Consider the following 20,063-nt stretch of genomic DNA (forward strand, 5'->3'; position numbering starts at 1 on the left):
CTGCAAATTTTAAGACACACATTCACATTTTATGGAAACACAAGTCTGTTTTATTTATACAAAATTGTGTGAAAACAGAATGAAAAGTTGCTAATACAATGACATGAATAAAATGAAAACTTGCTAACACTTCAGTCTCCGATGTATGTTTGTACACAAATGTCATAAGCTGAGTGAAGTTATGGTCCATGGTGTGAGGCCTGGCACATTTGCATTTGTTAGATTAAACCAAGGCAGGGCGAACCTTTGTGTGTGACATGGAAACCTTCAGTAATGCCTGCTGTATTTATACAAAAGATACACATTTACAATATATGGATACACAAGTCTCTTTTATTTTAAAGTGTTTCAAACTTTACAGCGTTTGCAGACCCAGTGTCCATCGTCCCTGCATTTGGCACAGGTGAATTTCTGACATGTTGCACAGGTAAACCTGCTGCGATTCCTGTTGCAGTTCTCTTGCACCTGGCACTGCGTTGTCCGTACAGTCCCTGGCATAGCAGCTGCAGCAGCTTCAGCAGCCTGCCTCTTTGCCAATATTTCCTTGTGCTGCATGAATTGGCAACAAAGTTCCTTAGCTAGAATCCTCAGAAACAATCTTCTTTTGAATGTCCACCCTGTACATGCCTTGTACAAAATGTAGGCATTCACCGCCGCCAGGTCCAGCATATTGTAAAAAACCGCTACTGGCCACCTGCTTGTTGCTGCCCTTACGGAATACATCCGGACCACACTGTAAAAACAGAGAGAGAGAGAGAGAGAGAGAGAGAGAGAGAGAGAGAGAGAGAGAGAGAGAGAGAGACAGAGAGAGAGAGAGAGAGAGAGAGAGAGAGAGAGAGAGAGAGAGTCATGTGTATATGTGTTTTTTTTCTATAGGCCTGTATAGTACACATCAGAAAACATTGTAGCACTCACATACCTTCATGTGGTTATAGTCTGTTATCGTGTTGGGTTTCCTCTTTCTGCCGTCACCGATCGTCAAGTCTTGGTGCATGGAACACACACAGTCTTGTTTTTTTAGGTGCATAAATTGTCAAGGAGACACTGCCACTTCTAAGCACTGAAGTGGAGAATACCTCTCGCTGTGCAGTGTTTTTTGCAAGTTGAGGAAGTTCACGCCGGACTTTATTCACAGTGCCCAGTAGCGTTGTTTTGCGCTGCAGCAGTCTGTGCGACAGTGACAGTGAAGTAAAGAAATCGTCCGTCATGACATTTCTCCCATCATACAAAAATGGCTCCATCAGATTCATGACCACGTTCTCTGCCAGCCTCTCTCCCTTCTGACCACTGGGGTCCTTTCCCAAGTAAGGAGATGTATTGCAGACATATTTGGTCTCCAAATCCGTGGCCATCCAGAACTTGATCCCAAATTTGTCTGGCTTGGTTGCGTTATACTGTGTGAATGGACAACGAACCTTGGTAGGGAACAGCTGTTCATCTATGGTCATGTGTTCTCCTGGAGTGAAACTCTTAGCACAGTTCTTGTTGAAGCGTGTCCAGATGTCGGAGATCGCAGCAAATTTTTCTGTTTTCACCCGTTCTGCCCGTGTGTCCTTGTCATCAAATCGAAGGTGTTTCATAATTGAAATGAATCTATCTCGGGGCATTGTCTCTTTGATTACTGGCACCAGAAAGCTTTCTGACCAGCAATCCACAATGGCACCAACGGGACACATGATTGCTCTTACAAACAGAATTGAAATGAATGCCATCAGTTCATGAATTGCCAAATTCCAGTCCGGCTCTGTTCTGCGGGCTTGATGGACCGTGCACTCCCTAATGGTCTGCAGCATTCCCACGTCTATCAGGCAAAGGAAGCTTCGGAGCACGCTTGTAATTTTACACTGTCGGAAGATAAACAAATAGAAAATAGTAAATTTACATGAACCTCACTCTAAATGAGTTTATATAAATATCATATGTACAATGGCAATAACAAACCTTAGCTGACTCTGTGGGTCCAGCTTGCGCAGTGAAGCACGAGTGATTTGCTACTGCACTGGGCTTTCCAATGTCCTCCTCTACCCACACAGTGCCGTCTTTTGCCGTCTGGCTCAGACAGGGCTTCCCAGTACCACGGTGCATCTTCTGTGGAGGCATGTTGGGTTCTTGTTCCGTCTCCTTTTCGGATTCTTCTGAGGAGGTATCAGTGCCCTGCTGGACAAATGAAATCGCTCCTCCATCAGAGTCTGCTTTGTCCATTTCTTGAAGCAAGGCCAAAGCCTGTTGCGTGGAGAGGTTATTCCTGCGTGGCAGTGATACGGAGGCCATCCTGATGTGCGTTCTCAAAAATGCGAAGAAGAAATGATTTTCCCGCCTGGGTCGGTCTGCTTTTATGCACAGCAATGTGCTGTAGTCATGCATTGCCACTCCCTTACATACACAGTCACAATGGACAGAATCACACCTTGCAAAGCTGGAGAGTGATGGCCAATGAACCCTTAGTAATGGCCAATGAAAGTGAAAGGCCTGCCTTCGATCTGAGATACTCTTAGTAAACAAATGCAAATGTGCCAGGCCTCACAGGTAATGGGTGGTTTGCACAACAAAAGCAGGAGGAGAATCGAGCTGAAGAACTGTGAAAATCTCAACAGGTGTGAATAACATCTCCGGACTTGCACCAGAAAATAAAAGAGTCAGTAATTCTAGAGCAGAACGACAAGGAGGTGCTAATAATCGCGACTGTGAATTGTCTCGCTCATGACTAAAAAAAAAGGGGGTCTGCTCAGTGTCGTAATTAGAAGTATTCGCGCTAAGCACAAACCCTGTTATAACACTTGACATTTCAGAGAAAGAATTTCGGGAGGGGGGGTTCATGTCAAAAGAAAAAAGGCCAGACGCTTTCAGAGAAAGGCTGATGAGCGAGCACTTAACTCAGCAAGGCAATCCAAATAGCAATCAGGAGGAAAGGCATTTCTCAGCTCGTTCATATAACGGCATCTCTACTGCTACTCAGCACCTGGGATGAACTGAAGCCCTAAGCCATCAACTGGCAGGACCTGAAAATTTACATACATAAGAAGCAGGTAATACTAATGTATCACATTAAAGACTTGTATTGGAGAAAGATCTAAAAGAAAAATGCTATATAATAAATAGATAGAGATAAAGAGCATATGCTCAGATACAGCACATCTGTGGTCAGAGGTAACTGCATTTAATTTTATGTCCATACTGCTACAAGGATAAAAATCTCAGGGGTTGCCAAAGAGTCACCAATAATCCACAAACAAAGCCGTAATTGCCAACTGCTCAGCTATGGGCTTGGCATAGATTCAAAATATATATCACATCCTCTTACTGTATTCTATTCCACTTCGTATAATTCATATAAATCAATTTACTTGTTAGTTACATCTCATAGTGGTTTGCAGTGTTTCATTACTAGAAAGATTCTATGTGTGCATTGGCGCATGCAATTATCTAGGCTGTACCCAAACCACTCATCAGGGATCTTTGTTCGTCTTGCAATTAAAGCACGCAGTCATTTGTCCACCGTGTTCTCTCTTTTACACTCGAGAAATAAATAAAATGATGAAGGTGAAAGAAGAAATGACAGCTGGCAAAGTGACATTCTAATATAAGTGATATAATCACTCACTTCAATAAAAGTGCAGTCTCATATAGTAACCTGTAAGGCCTGAGGTGATTAGACATGTTCAATATTAGAACATCAGAATATACTCTTTATGGACAAAAGTACTGGGACACCTGACTTTTTAGAGCTATATGTGGTTCTGTCCAAAATTGGTTACAATATTATATTTGATAATATTATGGTACTCCTGATTATATAATGGAATTAATTATGCTAGAAAATGTGCAAGAATAGCTTCCTTTTTATACAATATGGACAAAAGTATTAGGACAACTGCCTTTTCCAGATAGATGTGGTTCCTCCACAAAACTGAGAGTTGGAGGCAGACAATTGTATAAGAATCGTGAAGCTTCATGAAGAAATGCTTTACCTGGATTGGAGTGGAAGATCTTGAGTGGCCTGCTGTAGAGATTACACACTTTAAGATCTTCTCAGAAGTGTGGAGTATTAGAGCAAATGTGCAAAGGTATGTTCGAAAAATCATACGAATCTTATGGTCAGGAGTCCACAAACGTTTGTTCATATAGTGTATTTTACACTCTTCAACATTTAACATAAAAATTTAAAATTTTAAATGACAAAAGCATCTATTTTCTTTACACAGTAGCATTTCCTTTTAAAACATACATGTCAAAAGTATTGTAATGTCATTACAGGTGCTTAAGGACACAAATTTAAGTTCTGTAGTGTTTAGTAATGAGTAATAGTTAAAGTTTTGGGGGTGAGCAGGGTGTGTAGAGAGGGAGAGCCGAGACAAAAGAGTGAGCAGCACCTGAGAGAGCTGTAATAAATACAAAGCACAAACCAGATTCATTCATACAATTTCATGAAATAAATCACTCAATCTTTTATTTTTATTGTAGCTTCTGATTGTTTAATGAAATCCTTAGTCATTTATCTCTATTTAGAATGCCAAATATATTTAAAAAGGAAATTGGAAATAAGTAAAACATGCATTTAGTGAGAAGTACAGAAAGATGATCATACTTTAAAACCACACACAAAGTGGGTTAAACACAAGTAGGTTCACTCACACACACTCATCACACTTACACAAATTCATGATGAGGACTGGTGCATTAGGACGCGTAGGTCTGATGGGTCCGGGTCTCAGTCATGTTCAGCGCCACTGAAAATGTTTTGAATTAATGAGCCAATTTTAGTGTAATACACCTGCATGGACTAGCAGACAAACTGTATGCTAGACCAGGGTAAAAAAAAAAAATGACAGTAAAACCGGTGACTCGAGAGCGACCTGGAAGAAGAACAGGTGAGGGAAAGTATAATAATAAGGATAAATGCGAACAAAAGGAAAAACTTCCAGCTATTTTAGCTGCATGTTGTTTTGACTCCATCTTGCTTGTGGCTTTCTATTTAGTCTGATGAGCACATGTTTAGGAAGCGAGTTGTGTCCACATTCGTCAGTGCCTTCAAACACAAAGTGGAGCCATATGGGCAAGTCGGCTGCTCTTCCTGCGCTCGCCACCCTGCCGTCCTGCATTCTCGGATAATCCCAGAAATAAAAACAAACAAACATTGTTTGACAAAAAAAATCTGCGAACGCTCAATGATCGGCTGACCACGAGCACATCTGTATATACAACATCCTCTTGTTGCTGCGTGGTGAGAGCTATATGACTGAGGGTAATGGCTGTAAATAACATCAAGATGAAGCAGGCGACAGACACAATTTACATTATATCCCATCATCTTTAATTATCATCATGTATTAGAGCTGTCACATAGCAACAGAAAAATTAATCCACATAGCTCCCTGAAAGAGAAGCCGTACATGAAAAATATCAATCTTTATATCCACCAAAATAAATACTGAGTTTACAAAAGTTCTTGTACAATTTATGGAGAGATTTACAACACATTCATGTTTAGAACTTCTGCCTTCAGGACTTCATACACAGTGACACAGTGGTGTTTGTGTGTGTGTGTCTATGCGAGTATATGTGTGTGTGTGTGTGTGTGTGTGTGTGTGTGTGAGCGAGAAGGACCTATATAGCAATACAAGTAAATGGCTCTTTAGGATGAGAATACATTGCAGATGTATCCTCGCTCATTCCTCATGCCTACTCCGGCTTTTATGTCACATTTCTACATCGCTGTAATACATCACTGTTAACAAGATAAGAGAGTCGGAGAATCACGAAGCACGAATCGGTAAAACTGCATTGCTGTAGGTATTTCGGCAGCCATTGTGGGAAAGCTTTCCGGATGTGTGTCTTCACGGCAGGGCCTGACGTCGCATTCTCATCGGCAAACTTCACACTGACACTAGTAAAATTATGCGAGTGATTTATTGATACCCCCTCACCCCCCCTTTTTGTGATTGCATCTGCTACTAAAATTGCTGAGTGCTCAGTGACTCATGGTCAATGGGTGCTACATAATTAAAAAAGCCTGACGTATCAGAGTGGAACAGGAGCATTAAAATAATTTTCCAGACTGCTTGTTGTTAATTAACATCCCCCAAAATCATTTTTAATACACAGCTGTCAAGGCTGCCTGGGTAATTCTGAGCTTTCGCCGTTTCGCCTACTCATACCTGAAGAGTGTAAAACTTTAAAACTTGATTCCTATGACATTTCGGGAAAATTTTGTATTCTGTATCTGAATGCCCAGGAAAAAATAAAATAAAATTATAAAATTAAACGAAAAAACTTATGACTATGTTCCCATTAAAAATCATAGGAACAAATTTTTTTGCAGCTCATTTCCAAGCTTCACAGTCAATATGAAATTCTGTCTGATGTTCTGCCAGCATTTTCTAAAGCCTTTACATAAAAAAAAAAAAAAAAAAAAAGGTTGTGGTGCTTGCGGCCACGTACGTGATCATGTGAATATCTCTGCGGGATGTTGCACTGTACGACACTGTGCGATCCAGCGGTGAAGTTAACTGTTACGCTCTCCTGCGAGAATGATGCCTCAGAGTGAAGTGAGGGCTTCACGTGGGCCACTGTCATTTTCCTTGCATAAAAAATACTCCTATTTACAGCAAAAATAAAAAAACACGCTCACATGCCAAGCTCTGACCTTCAGCATATAAAGACCACCTGCTAAAAACAGAAAATTATACCTTTTGCTGTCCACCTGTGAATGGTATCAGCTTTTTGTTGGCAAAAGGAGAAAACATACTGTGAGGTTCCCCCTCTATCAGAGCACATTTAGCTGTACAGAGCATTTGCAGTGCACATGGAGCTATTTGTTCACAAGCTTCCCTCTCTCTTTTTTTTCTTCTGTAAAACAACACAGCATCACACATAACACTTTAACAAATGGTCACATTTAAGGAATCTTTCCTCATTCTTCTCTTATAAATTTGGTCTTTGACAAAATATTGGCAACCAGAATACTGTATTATTTACGAAAACTGCAATCGATACCTTTTAAAAAGTGCTATAAGTGCTTTCATTGCAGGACAGGTCATTATGTTGAAATAAAATCCAAAGCTATGCTTATTTCTAAGGGGTCTGCCAGTTGCGCTCGGGGCTGCTGAATGAAAATCGGCAACGGGCTCTGTCAACACTCTGATTCGTACTTTCTCCTCTGAGATTAGCACTGAAAGGTTTACTGTTCTTGACATGAATTCAAATCTCGTTATTAAATACGAGGCTCAGTTGAGGCAGATTTTTTGATAGATTCAAAAAGAATGATTAAACACGAATGAACTGAAACTAATTTACAAAAATACTAACTGTTTAAAACACATGAATGTGTCTTTGTTCTGAAGAAAGGATGCATTTAGACAATATTGGCAAAAGTATTGGGACACCTGGTCATAAGTACGGTATGTGATTTTTTTTGAGAATCGCATTCCACATTCGGTCCCGATTTCCTTCCACTCTTCTGGGAAAGGGTTCCACTAGATTTTGGAGTGTGCTTGTGGACATATGTGTTCATCAGTCTCAAGGGTGTTAGTAAAGTCGGGTACTGATGTGGGTGCTGTGAGGGGTTACTCAGGTTACTCGAGACCTTCTTTACTGAATAATGCACACCATATCTTCACGGAGCTCGATTTGTGCACAGGGGCATCGCCATGCTGAAACAGTTTTGGGTTTCCAAGTTCGAGTGAACGCAATTTTTTTTATTATACCGCCTCCAAAGACCTCCTGTACTATTGTGTATGTACAATTTGTGCTAACAGTTTGGAGAAGAACCACATATGGCAAGAAAAAGTCAGTTGTCCCAATACTTTTGTCTCTATTGTGTATTAGAAGCGTCCTGAATTAACCTTGATAATGCACTGAATAGAAATAACCATTTGATGAGGTATGCAAAGCAGAACCTTTGTCTAAATTAACATTGTTTTTATGCTAATACATAGAGAGGCATATAAACTGACATTTCTGAGCAGGACTGTTTCACCCATGAATCCGAAAAACACATGGACTGAACTATAACTAAATGCAGATGAAAGGAAACCCAGAAGTTCCATTATTCCTGTACCAGAAAATGAACAACCAAGTAATGGATCCATCATAAGCCTGAACTTTATCTCCACTAGATGGACAAAAGTATTGGGACATCTGACTTTTCCAGCCATACGTGGTTCCTCCTCAAACAGTTACCACAAAGTCAGAGGCACACAATTTAACAAGGGTGTGGTAGCATTCAATTCCCTTTACTTGAACTAGACCCAAATGCCCCTGTGCAAAAATCGAGCTTCATGGAAGTATGATTTGCATGGGTTAGAGAGGAAGATCACGAGTGGCCTGCTATAAAGCTCTGACCTCAATCATAGAAGAGTGGAGATTATTATAACAGCAAATGTGAAATGAGATGTTCCAAAAGCGCACACTAATTTTATGGTCAGCTGTCCACAAACCTTTTTTTTTTCTATATAGTGTAGTGAAAATCTTTAAAAAATGCCAAAAAAAAGGGGACACAAATTCATTTTCCTGCACGTAATTCACCCAAAGGCACGTTTTCTGTTCTACCTGTTGTCACCTCCTTGTCAGAGTTGATCAGAAACTGGATCAGAATATTCTGTTGTACAAACTCTTTGCAGAATATTGTGTGATATTGTGTTCTCATTATATTTAAGATTTTTTATGCTTACTGTATAAAAAAAAAAAAGAAATAATAATAAACAAGTCTGAATGCATCGTTAAACATGAGACAATTAAACACAGTGTGATGTTTGTTATGCAACGTCTGGGCAGTAGAAACATTCTCCTGATTAATTCTGCTTAAATATTCCAACAGTATCAGTGAAATCGTGTTTTTTGGCATGGGGAACGAGTGGAATTCTTTAACGGATCTGGTCGTCGAACATTAGAAATCATTACGTCCTTAAATATAAATCGAATACCTTTGGCAACATTGTTCACAATATTCTTGGAGCATAGAACTCAGCTCAGTCCACCACTCAGTAATTTGTTCCTGGACTCCCCGGTGTGAGTTTTTGCGCCGCAGGTGTGAGGGGGCTGATGGCGAGCGATGGCACTTTCCAGTTTCCGCCCTGATGAAGTCAGAAGCAGGATTCCTGTGACTCTGTGTCATTCTGCACTGACAGTTTCTCCTGTTCGCTGTTGTTTCCATTGTGTAGAACTGAGTATCTGGAAGTAAAAAAAAAAAAAAAACATTAATAATAATTTATATATATATATATATATATATATATATATATATATATACAGTGAGGAAAATAAGTATTTGAACACCCTTCTATTTTGCAAGTTCTCCCACTTAGAAATCATGGAGGGGTCTGAAATTGTCATGGTAGGTGCATGTCCACTGTGAGAGACATAATCTAAAAAAAAAATCCAGAAATCACAATATATGATTTTTAAACTATTTATTTGTATGATACAGCTACAAATAAGTATTTGAACATCTGTCTATCAGCTAGAATTCTGACCCTCAAAGACCTGTTAGTCTGCCTTTAAAATGTCCACCTCCACTACATTTATTATCCTAAATTAGATGCACCTGTTTGAGGTCGTTAGCTGCATAAAGACACCTGTCCACCCCATACAATCAGTAAGAATCCAACTACTAACATGGCCAAGACCAAAGAGCTGTCCAAAGACACTAGAGACAAAATTGTACACCTCCACAAGGCTGGAAAGGGCTACGGGGAAATTGACAAGCAGCTCGGTGAAAAAAGGTCCACTGTTGGAGCAATCATTAGGAAATGGAAGAAGCTAAACATGACTGTCAATCTCCCTCGGACTGGGGCTCCATGCAAGATCTCACCTCGTGGGGTCTCAATGATCCTAAGGAAGGTGAGAAATCAACCCAGAACTACACGGTAGGAGCTGGTCAATGACCTGAAAAGAGCTGAGACCACCGTTTCCAAGGTTACTGTTGGTAATACACTAAGACGTCATGGTTTGAAATCATGCATGGCATAGAAGGTTCCCCTGCTTAAACCAGCATATGTCCAGGCACGTCTTAAGTTTGCCAATGACCATTTGGATGATCCAGAGGAGTCATGGGAAAAAGTCATGTGGTCAGATGTGACCAAAATAGAACTTTTGGGTCATAATTTCACTAAACGTGTTTGGAGGAAGAAGAATGATGAGTACCATCCCAAGAACACCATCCCTACTGTGAAGCATGGGGGTGGTAGCATCATGCTTTGGGGGTGTTTTTATGCACATGGGACAGGGCGACTGCACTGTATTAAGGAGAGGATGACCGGGGCCATGTATTGCGAGATTTTGGGGAACAACCTCCTTCCCTCAGTTAGAGCATTGAAGATGGGTCAAGGCTGGGTCTTCCAACGTGACAATGACCCGAAGCACACAGCCAGGATAACCAAGGAGTGGCTCTGTAGGAAGCATATCAAGGTTCTGGCGTGGCCTAGCCAGTCTCCAGACCTAAACCCAATAGAGAATCTTTGGAGGGAGCTCAAACTCCGTGTTTCTCAGCGACAGGCCAGAAACCTGACTGATCTAGAGAAGATCTGTGTGGAGGAGTGGGCCAAAATCCCTCCTGCAGTGTGTGCAAACCTGGTGAAAAACTACAGGAAACGTTTGACCTCTGTAATTGCAAACAAAGGCTCCTGTACCAAATATTAACATTGACTTTCTCAGGTGTTCAAATACTTATTTGCAGCTGTATCATACAAATAAATAGTTTAAAAATCATATATTGTGATTTCTGGATTTTTTTTTTTAGATTATGTCTCTCACAGTGGACATGCACCTACGATGACAATTTCAGACCACTTCATGATTTCTAAGTGGGAGAACTTGCAAAATAGCAGGGTGTTCAAATACTTATTTTCCTCACTGTATATATATATATATATATATATATATATATAAAATATGTTTTGGGCCTGCACCAGCTCCTCTCTAAAAGTCGAGTGTGCGGCTCTGGCGTTTTACTATGAAACACTGCAGCGAGAGTAATGACACTGTAATGGAGCAGTATATGAGGTGAATTGCAAGTGCATTCAAAACATTGACTTCCCCCACATCCCATGGCCGACCCTCTACCGCTGTGTTCGAAACGCCACCATAATCACTATTTCCAGCACAGGAAAATTGGGAGCCCTACATCTAAGGGCTATTATATTGCAGAGAACAGAATGTGTGATAGAAAAAAGCATGAGGTATAGTTTCAGACACAGTACATGCATGCCTCGTGAGTTGCTTTTTGATGAAAAAGAGCTGAGCGGAGCAGGTCTGTGCCGGCCAGGCATCTAAAATAGAATCAGACATTCACTGTATGGCCAATCACAGTTTTTCTAAGGTATCGTTGAATTTCTAAGATTACTGCAAGTCTACAACCACCTTTAAAAATTCCTACTGCACACTGCATGTTTAATCCCACAGTATAAATGTGGGATAGCCCTGTAGTTGTCACCAGTCTCCAAATGCTTCTTAAACACAAAAAAGACACCTAATTTACTTGTATAAATAAGTTCTAAATTAAAATGCTTATTTAAATATCGTTCATCAACAAAGTCGACTTTTAGAGTACATTGAATAATCTAATGGCTTCATCTCTATCTAAAGAGACCTATGCAACAGCACTTTAGACCATCAAGCTCTCTTACCACATCCGTACACTCCAAAACTTCAACCTCATGCTAATACTGCCTCATCTTATACGCTTATACTAGCTGAGCCAATCTCGGTGCAACTGTGTTCAATGTCTGAATTGCCTTCTCTCCGCTCTTTCTGCACTGGATTTCTCATTAGTGTGATGCTAATCATCAGTGAAAATGCTCAGAAATAAATCTGTTGCTCTTTTTGCTTTTAATGACCGTAATTAAGGTTGAGATTGTTAAAAATGTTTCTTATCTATTAAACACCCCTGTGGCTGTACAAGCAATGTCCTCCTGTTACATCAGTGCAGCACACAACGGCCACCTTCTGACACTAGTACTTCAAAAACTACTGTCTTAAAGGTCTGAAACAATTCTTCATAATCTGTGGCCAATTCCAAGAGCCACCCGTGACTTCTGTCAGTGCTTCATTGGATATAACGTATTTATAAAACTGCATAGAAATTGAATGCAGGGTGGCATGTGGAAATATGTGCATTCTGGGGAAATGATGAGGAATACAGGAAACCCAATAAATCTGACTTCTGAAAGGTTTTTTTATTTCATTGTTGCTTCTATTAGGATTATGAACTATTATAGTGCACTCACTGGATATCAAATATACTGTATGCTGAGAAATTTTGGTGCAAACATCTGATATATAATTTGATCATTTAACTGTAATTTTCTGTAATTAGACTCTAAAGCAGGGGTCCCTAAACTACGGCCCACAGGCTGAATACTGCCCGCTCCCACATTTTAAACATCCCTCTGAACAATGTTACAGGCATGTTTTAAAAATGTCATTTAAAATAAAAGTTTTACTCATATCATATCAGCTTTTAATAATAAAGGTTATAGGTATATAATAATAATAAAAGGTTGATTGTTTTTACACATTCACACCGCATGGAGAACTATATATATTATAGTATACGTATTATTTATAATTGATTAATTACATATTTATAATTATGAATGTATACATATTGAGTTCCTTTAGACCATTCTGATGATTCAGTACTGTTGTTTTTTTTTTTGTAATAAAGTTCAGTGCTATTTTACCCCTGCTCTAAAGAAAATCTTTAGTAATAGACTAATTATTTAGAAACATACTACTGTAGCTCCTGATATGATGGTGAACAGTAAGCGGTTTATGTGTTAAAAAAAAGTGCAAGCATAAGATCTGAGAACTTTGACAAGTGTCCTGGTATGCAGTAGTTAGGAACCAAAAGTGGTCCAATGAAGGACAACAGAGCTGTTTTGGCAGCACAACATTAGGCTGATCGATAGACACTTGAATTCAATACACACTCAATTTCCTCTGAAGCACTATTCCAAAGCAGAGATTCTTGACATGAAATAGACATGAAGTCTGTCATAAAACACTCGATCCACTCCAAAATCGCTGATGTTCCAGGATTCCCAAAAGGAAATGTGCGAGAGCTTTTCAGTGGAGCGAGCAAAAAGCGGAATTGTTGCCACATTGCTGCTCTCTAGACTCTAAACTAGACACTGTTTGTAGTGCCTCCATCCTACACCAACAAACATCAGTCTGAGGAAACTCTGTTCAAAGTTCGCTCATAATTGTATGTTACCTGAGATGTCAAATTTTCCAATACAATGCAGAACTGTTATAAATATGCTGTTCTTTCCAGTCTCAACATCAGGCAGTTTTTTTCTCAGATTTGCTGAGGGAGACTGCGTGCCAGCAACACAATAAATTGTAATCAAATACATTACACTTACTAAAAAAAGTAAACACCAAGAGTCTTCGGTGGCTGAAATATAAATAGGGTTAAGGATTGAGCAGTGGATTGTGTTAGCTGCTGTGTGTCTCCAAATCCAACACCTGATTTAAAATCAGAGAGAGAGAGAGAAAGAGAGAGAGAGAGAGAGAGAGAGAGAGAGAGAGAGAGAGAGAGAGAGAGAGAGAGAGATAGGGACGAAAGGAGACAGATATAAAATATATAGAGAGAAAGAAAGCAAAAAATATGAGGATGAAAAAGAAAATTGATACCAGTTTATTTGCACTTCTGCCTCTCAGAATTCCCCCTAACATTACTTGAAACCTGCTTTGAACAATCCACTGTTGGCTTTACGTACAATGGAGCAAAAGTGTAAGAAGTGCATTTATCTTGCTCCAGGGACCTTTTTCTATGGAAAAATGCGAAAAGCTTTCAAGGGATTTGCCTCAGTTTTGTACACACAAGATTACATTCATTTCAGGCACGGTCTCCTAAAAACTCTTTCTCAGTAGACTGACAACTTTTACAGATCCTCTGTGTATACAAACTACAATCAGAAGAGGGAGCGAAATAAAAACAAAGGTTAAAATGAAAACAACAAAAAAATTAACTTCTGAAAGCTGAGCACTTGGTTCATAGTAAAGAATTATACAATACAGTACAACTACAATGCAAAACTGACCTTTTCTCTAAATTGATGTCCTATTGCACAATTTGGAGTGCTTTCCTGGATGAATTTAGTAAAATAAAAAAATAAAAAATAAAAAAGATTTTTAAGGTAAGGCATACCGGCATGGTTCAGTCAAGATGATTGACTATATTGACTGAATATTGACAATAATGGCGGTTTATTCGAAGGATGAATCCTCATTTCGAAGAATTATAGTAAATAATACACAACATATACAAACATATAGAACTCAACACATGCATACACACACATATACATATATATATATACATTTAGTTTATATATATATATATATATATATATATATATATATATATATATATATATATATATATATATATATATATATATATATAATACATATATAAACTAAATGGACATCTGACTTTTCCAGCCACAGGTGGTTCCTCCACAAACTGTTACCACAAAGTTGGAGGTACACTATTGTATAGAAGGTGTTTGGATGCAGAAGCATTAAATTTCCCTTCATTTAAATTAGAAGACCCAAACCTGTTTCAGAATGCCAATGCCCTTTGCAAAATGCGTGCTCCATGAAGAAATGGTTTATCTTAATCGGCCTGCTACAAAGCTCCGACCTCAACCCTATTGAACACCTTTGGGATGAATTGGAACGCTGGCTGCACCCCAGGCCTCCTCACATCACCTAAATCAGTACCTGACTTTACTAACAGCATTGTGGCTAAATGATCCTAAATCTCCACAACCACACAACAGAGGAGTGGAGGTTATTATAACAACAAATGGGGACTAAATGTAGAATGGGATGTTCAAAAAGCACATACAAATCCAATGGCTGGTCTGTATAATGCACTAATAATAATCCTTACATAATTGCAATTAGAAATAACAGAAAAAAGTGTATTATTAGTAGTGTAATTAAGGTAGGCAAATTAAAAAACCATTTTAAAAATGAGCTATCACTGATGGAAAAAGAAACCAGCAGGATTTGATCTCCATGATGCACATATTGTTGGCTTTTTCACAAGAAACATATGCGAAACCGAGGAAATCGTTTTTATAAGAGCTTAACTTGCTGATGGATGATCACTACCTCTTCCATACTCACACACAAATACAAAAAGCAGGCATCCATATCTCATCTATTCCTTTAGAATCTTTTATATAAGTTTATATCGGAATCAAAAATCACTTGATTTTCCTGCTTTACGTTATCTACGTTATACTGTTAACACATAAATCACGAGGTGAAACGGTGACAAAAGGCATTGTGTGGTCCGTAAAACCTAATTTATAATGGTTTTTTTTTTTTATCTTTTCAGAGGATTGACTCTTGATCCTGTGGGTGATACTCGCCCGCTGACGTCAGCGAGAGAGAAGACGTGCAATCTAAACTGCAGAAAGTGAGTGCAATTCTGAGGGGTTTGGGATTAAGCAAGACAAGGCAGCCTGAGATAACTTACTCCATAATATGATACGATCTGCAATTTCGAGCTTATTAGTGAGAGGGGGCGATCTATTTGAAACTCATCGCAGCTGGAATCAGGGCTTCAGACTCATTTGAGCAAAGTCTGAGTCAGGAATTGTGGTGTTTGTATATAATAAAATCTATAAAAACTGATCAAATATGTTATACAATGTTATAAAAATGAATGTGAGGTATTTATTTAGGGTGAAAGACTTCAAAGTAACTTCTGAAAAAAAGTAGCTTTCTCTTTACACTATATGAACAAAAGTATTAGGACACCTGACTAAATGTGGTTTGTCCCCAAACTGTTGGAGTTGCAGGCAAACAATTGCATCTTCCCTTCACTTAAACTACAAGACGCAAACCTGTTCTAGCAGGACAATGGTCCTGTGCACAAAGTGAGCTCAATGAAGATATAGAACGTCTACATCTAACACTATTGAACACCTTTGGGATGGACTGAAACACTGACTGCACTCCAGGCCTCCTCACCTCACCTACATCAATACCTGACTTTACTAATGCTCTTGTGGCTGAATGAGTACCATTTTAAAATCAAGTGAAACATCTTCTCTGAAGAATGGAGGTTATTACAGAAGCAAATTGGGACTAAAAGTGGAACGGTTTGTTCGAAAATAGCACATACCAATCTTAGGGTCACTTGTCCATGCTTAGGAAAACGGCTTGGCTATGATCAGCGACATGCAGGAACTGGTAATTCATCACCAATAATTTTAGGCTTTGTGTATGGGAGCACTTTCATTGTACTATAAATTACACGGCTGGTGAGTAGTGGACTAAAACACCACTCTCTAAAATTAGAAGTCACACATATACGCATGAAGAATTTCCTCACTGCAGAAATCACTGCAGGAATCGGGAAATTCATACTGGCAGGGTTGAGACTTGATTATCCCGAATGCAGAAGGATAAAAAAATAAGCATGCTTGTATGACTGACAGCACATGGCAAATAAAAAGCTTCAAAGATGCCCGAAAGCCTGGCCAGAAAGCTATTGTTTAATTAACAATATTTAATTCTGCTAGATTTCTAATGCACAGATTTTGTTTGGTCAAACGCTGCCAAGATTCTGAATGAATCACACAAATACTTTGCCGGTATAAAATTTAAATCTGAGTGTTATGTGCTTATGGTAATAGGCTTAGGATATGCAGCGATGCCACAGGTCAGACACAGATGTAATCATTTTCAACTGTAAGTAAACACTTCACACTTCCTCACCACCTCCCCATGGAACTGTTTGCAAGGATTTTATTAGATTCTAATTGATTGGGATTATTTCGAAACAGCACATTGTTTCCTTCATACAGAGACTAACTGCTACGGCTCAGCCCTTTCCACACTGTCGGAGTGGAATCGCATTTAACGTTGCGTTTCCCAGCCTGTCCACTTCATACCACACTGCTGTATCTAATACAACCTCTTTCCATGAGGCCAGCTGGCAGAGATATGGCAGACGTAAACACTCTGCTCTCTGTCTCTTTGACAGCCGGCGTGGAGCTACAAATAGATGTCCGTAAAGTGGCGTGTTGCGGATCTTTACCTCAAGGTCTCGATAAATCTGCGATCTAACATTTTCTGGATGTTCGAAGATAAAAGGATTGATTATTTAAGCACAAATGAAGTGTCCTCTTATCTGAAATGAAGAGTAGAGTTGGAGTGGAAGAAGGGAATTTCAGGAGAGAGCAACGCGGGAGTGAAAAAGTACAAGGAGGCCCACGGAGAAAAAGGAGAGTGTTAGTGTTTACATAAGGAGTACACACTTCACTCATCATGAGAGACTGCAAGCAGGACAAGGAGGTCTGTCTCATGTTCGATTCATCTTTTTGATTTAAGTCAGAGCATAAACCGGGTCTAATATCGTAATAAATGTTTATACACGGACAGCGGTCCTTAACATGCCACAAATAGCCCAACACATAGCAGAAAGCTGATGTCTGGCCACACTCGTGTTTACCATGACAACAAACACCAGCAGGTAGAGAAGACATTGCTACATGATTAAGGCTGCCAGCACCCCTGGTTTTTGCTTTATAGCATCAGAGCTGGAAAAAACCTTTCACGGAAATAAATACTGCAGGAGGCAGAATATGAACTTTAATGTCATTCCTGGAAATCGATCTCGGCAGACCGTCTGCTTATAGATCCGTATCTGCAGATATTTTCACAGCATTTCGACTCTGTCAATGATTTGTTGAGTTTTTCTGCTGCCTGTGCATGAAAAAAATAAATAAAAGTATTACAGTAAGTGTATTATAAATACACTACACTCACTGTCCACTTTAATAAGAACATAAAGTTCATCTACTCATTAGCAGCACATTAATGACAGTGACATGGTTGTTAATGACTGGTTGGTATTATCCTAGGAAATCTGAAATTTCTCAATTACTTAAACTAAGGCAAGGTCAAAGCTACTGAGATCACATTACCTCAATGATTGTGAGATGTTTTACTTGAGCATCAACTCTTAATAAGACTGCATAATTGCATGAATGAGCGAATAAACTGGCCAGTGAGTATAAAATATTGTCTAACAACAGCACTGCAACAAACCTCCATTACATCTAAAACCAGTCAACTAGCTTTTGCTTTAATACTGAATACAAAAGATGTTTTTTTGCATTTATTTTGGAAAAATTCTTGTCAGATACACAAAGCACACGGACCCAGGGGAGGAAAAAAAACCCATCTGACTAAATAAAATATATTTTTGATTTAAGTAATTGAACACATTTAAGAACGTGAGATTACATCCATAAAAGGCCTGACACACACAACCATCAGGGTGCTGCTGTTTCTTCGACCTGCTGCTTTTCTTGGACCGCTGGGATACAGGCTTATTTTCATGCCGCACTGCTGTTTGGTTTCTTTTTCTTTTATTACAAGGCACAAGTGAGAACAGTCAGAATCCGATATGTGACACAGACTTACTTTTTACTCGAAACACACTTATTTGAACGTCTTTTAAAGTCTGCTGTCGTCTCCTATGAAACCGAGGTGTTTGTTTGCTGTGTTTTGTTTTTTTTTGTTTTTTTTTTTGTGAAAGACCGCAGCTGAAAACAATCACGCAATTTCCATCTGATTGAAAAAGAAGGGCATTTTTATATGATCCTTATGTCAGGTTTCAAAAATCTTTTCAGAACCTATTGATGGCATTTTCCAGGCTAATAAGAACATCTGTGATGATAGCATGCCATATCTGATGCACTGTTATAGGGAAGATTTATTTTCAATGATGGGGCATAGAAGAGCAGCATTTAAACAAGCAGCATCAAAACGCACTATGCATGAAGCTGGAGAAATGTACACACACACACACACACACACACACACACACACACACACACACACACACACACACACACACACACACACACACACACACTCTCACATGCACATTTCATTAAAAGAGAAAAACGCACCTATTGCCTATTACCCCACTGCACATGTACTAAGTTGTGCATATTAGGAAAAAAACAATTATGTTCATTTTCTACGGATATTAACATGTGTAATATCAGGAGAAATTCATGCAGTGATGAAAGACTACATGATTAGATGTAATTTCTTTCAGCATAAACAAAATTTTTTCCCTGCCTCCAATTTGCAGTTTTTCATACAATTTAAGCGGTGCACATTGTCGCTATTAATTTGCTCTTGTGACATTGTGTTGATTCAACATTAGACAATTACAGACAATTTATTGAAAGAAATATAAAAAAAAAAAACCCACACAATATATTAATATTATTATATTAAATTATATATTTATAGTACACTGTGCTTGTTTATATTTTTCATTATTGTGTATTACACACTAGGACAGCTTGTGGGATAATCTGACAGTTTACTGTAAGAAATAACGCTGTCAGAAAACGATAAGAAATATCATTATTATCATGTATGCCGTGTCAACTGGCTGCTCATTTTGCTTCATATCCTGTCGAGTCTTTTATAATAAGCCTTATTTAGACTCAGCACAGCAGTGGCAGTGTAGAAAGAGCACACACACACACCGCTGTGCAACCACAAGACCGCACGTGACAACACGACGAGACTGCGGGCATCAGCGCACTAAAGCAGCACCGTGTTCTTGGGAAGCACATATAGTCATTCTAATAATGGCAGAAATCATATGCTATTAAATGATTCATTACAGTAACTAAAAGTTTAAATCTAAAAGTTTGCCATATGCTACATCAGAAATAAAAAAATCAAGAAAACATAACATTAGCAGGCAATGGACATATAGACACTCCCAGAACATCATACACTGCTCTATGTGGACAAAAGTATTGGGACACCTGACCCTTCCTGCCATATGTGGTTCTTCTCCAAACTGGAAGCACACAATTGTACAGGACGCCTTTGGATGCGGTATAATAAAAGTTTGCGTTCACTTAAACATGGAAACCCAAACCTGTTCCAACATGGCGATGCCTCTGTGCACAAAGCGAGCTCCATGAAGAAATGCTTTTACATGGTTTGGCTCTGATCACCAACCCTACTGAACACCTTTGAGATGAATTGGAAGGCTGACT

General features: G+C 39.0%; 2 protein-coding genes across 5 annotated transcripts in view; both read right to left on the reverse strand.

Moving 5' to 3' along the window:
- Window positions 1-941: 941 nt before the first annotated feature.
- On the reverse strand, window positions 942-2,614 carry LOC310737384 (uncharacterized protein). Its single transcript, XM_083561689.1, has 2 exons — window positions 1,942-2,614; window positions 942-1,844 (listed from the first exon to the last, which is right to left on the reverse strand). The coding sequence occupies exons 1-2, from the start codon at window positions 2,362-2,364 to the stop codon at window positions 969-971; spliced, it is 1,299 nt and encodes a 432-aa protein (XP_083417815.1). The 5' UTR covers window positions 2,365-2,614; the 3' UTR covers window positions 942-968.
- Window positions 2,615-5,288: 2,674 nt separating this feature from the next.
- htr4 (5-hydroxytryptamine receptor 4) overlaps window positions 5,289-20,063 on the reverse strand; it is a 90,651-nt gene continuing 75,876 nt past the window's right edge. For 2 of the 4 annotated variants that reach the window (XM_083560747.1, XM_083560746.1), the window contains one exon: window positions 5,289-9,168. Coding sequence is in view for 1 of the 4 variants with exons in the window: in XM_083560746.1 (XP_083416872.1) it covers window positions 9,081-9,168 (88 nt within the window). In the remaining 3 variants the exon portion in view is untranslated. The remainder of the gene's footprint in view (window positions 9,169-20,063) is intronic. The other 2 variants (XR_014536695.1, XR_014536696.1) reach the window with 2 other exon arrangements.

Source organism: Silurus aristotelis, assembly GCF_946808225.1.
Source record: "Silurus aristotelis genome assembly, chromosome: 14".
Classification (NCBI taxonomy): Eukaryota; Metazoa; Chordata; class Actinopteri; order Siluriformes; family Siluridae; genus Silurus; species Silurus aristotelis.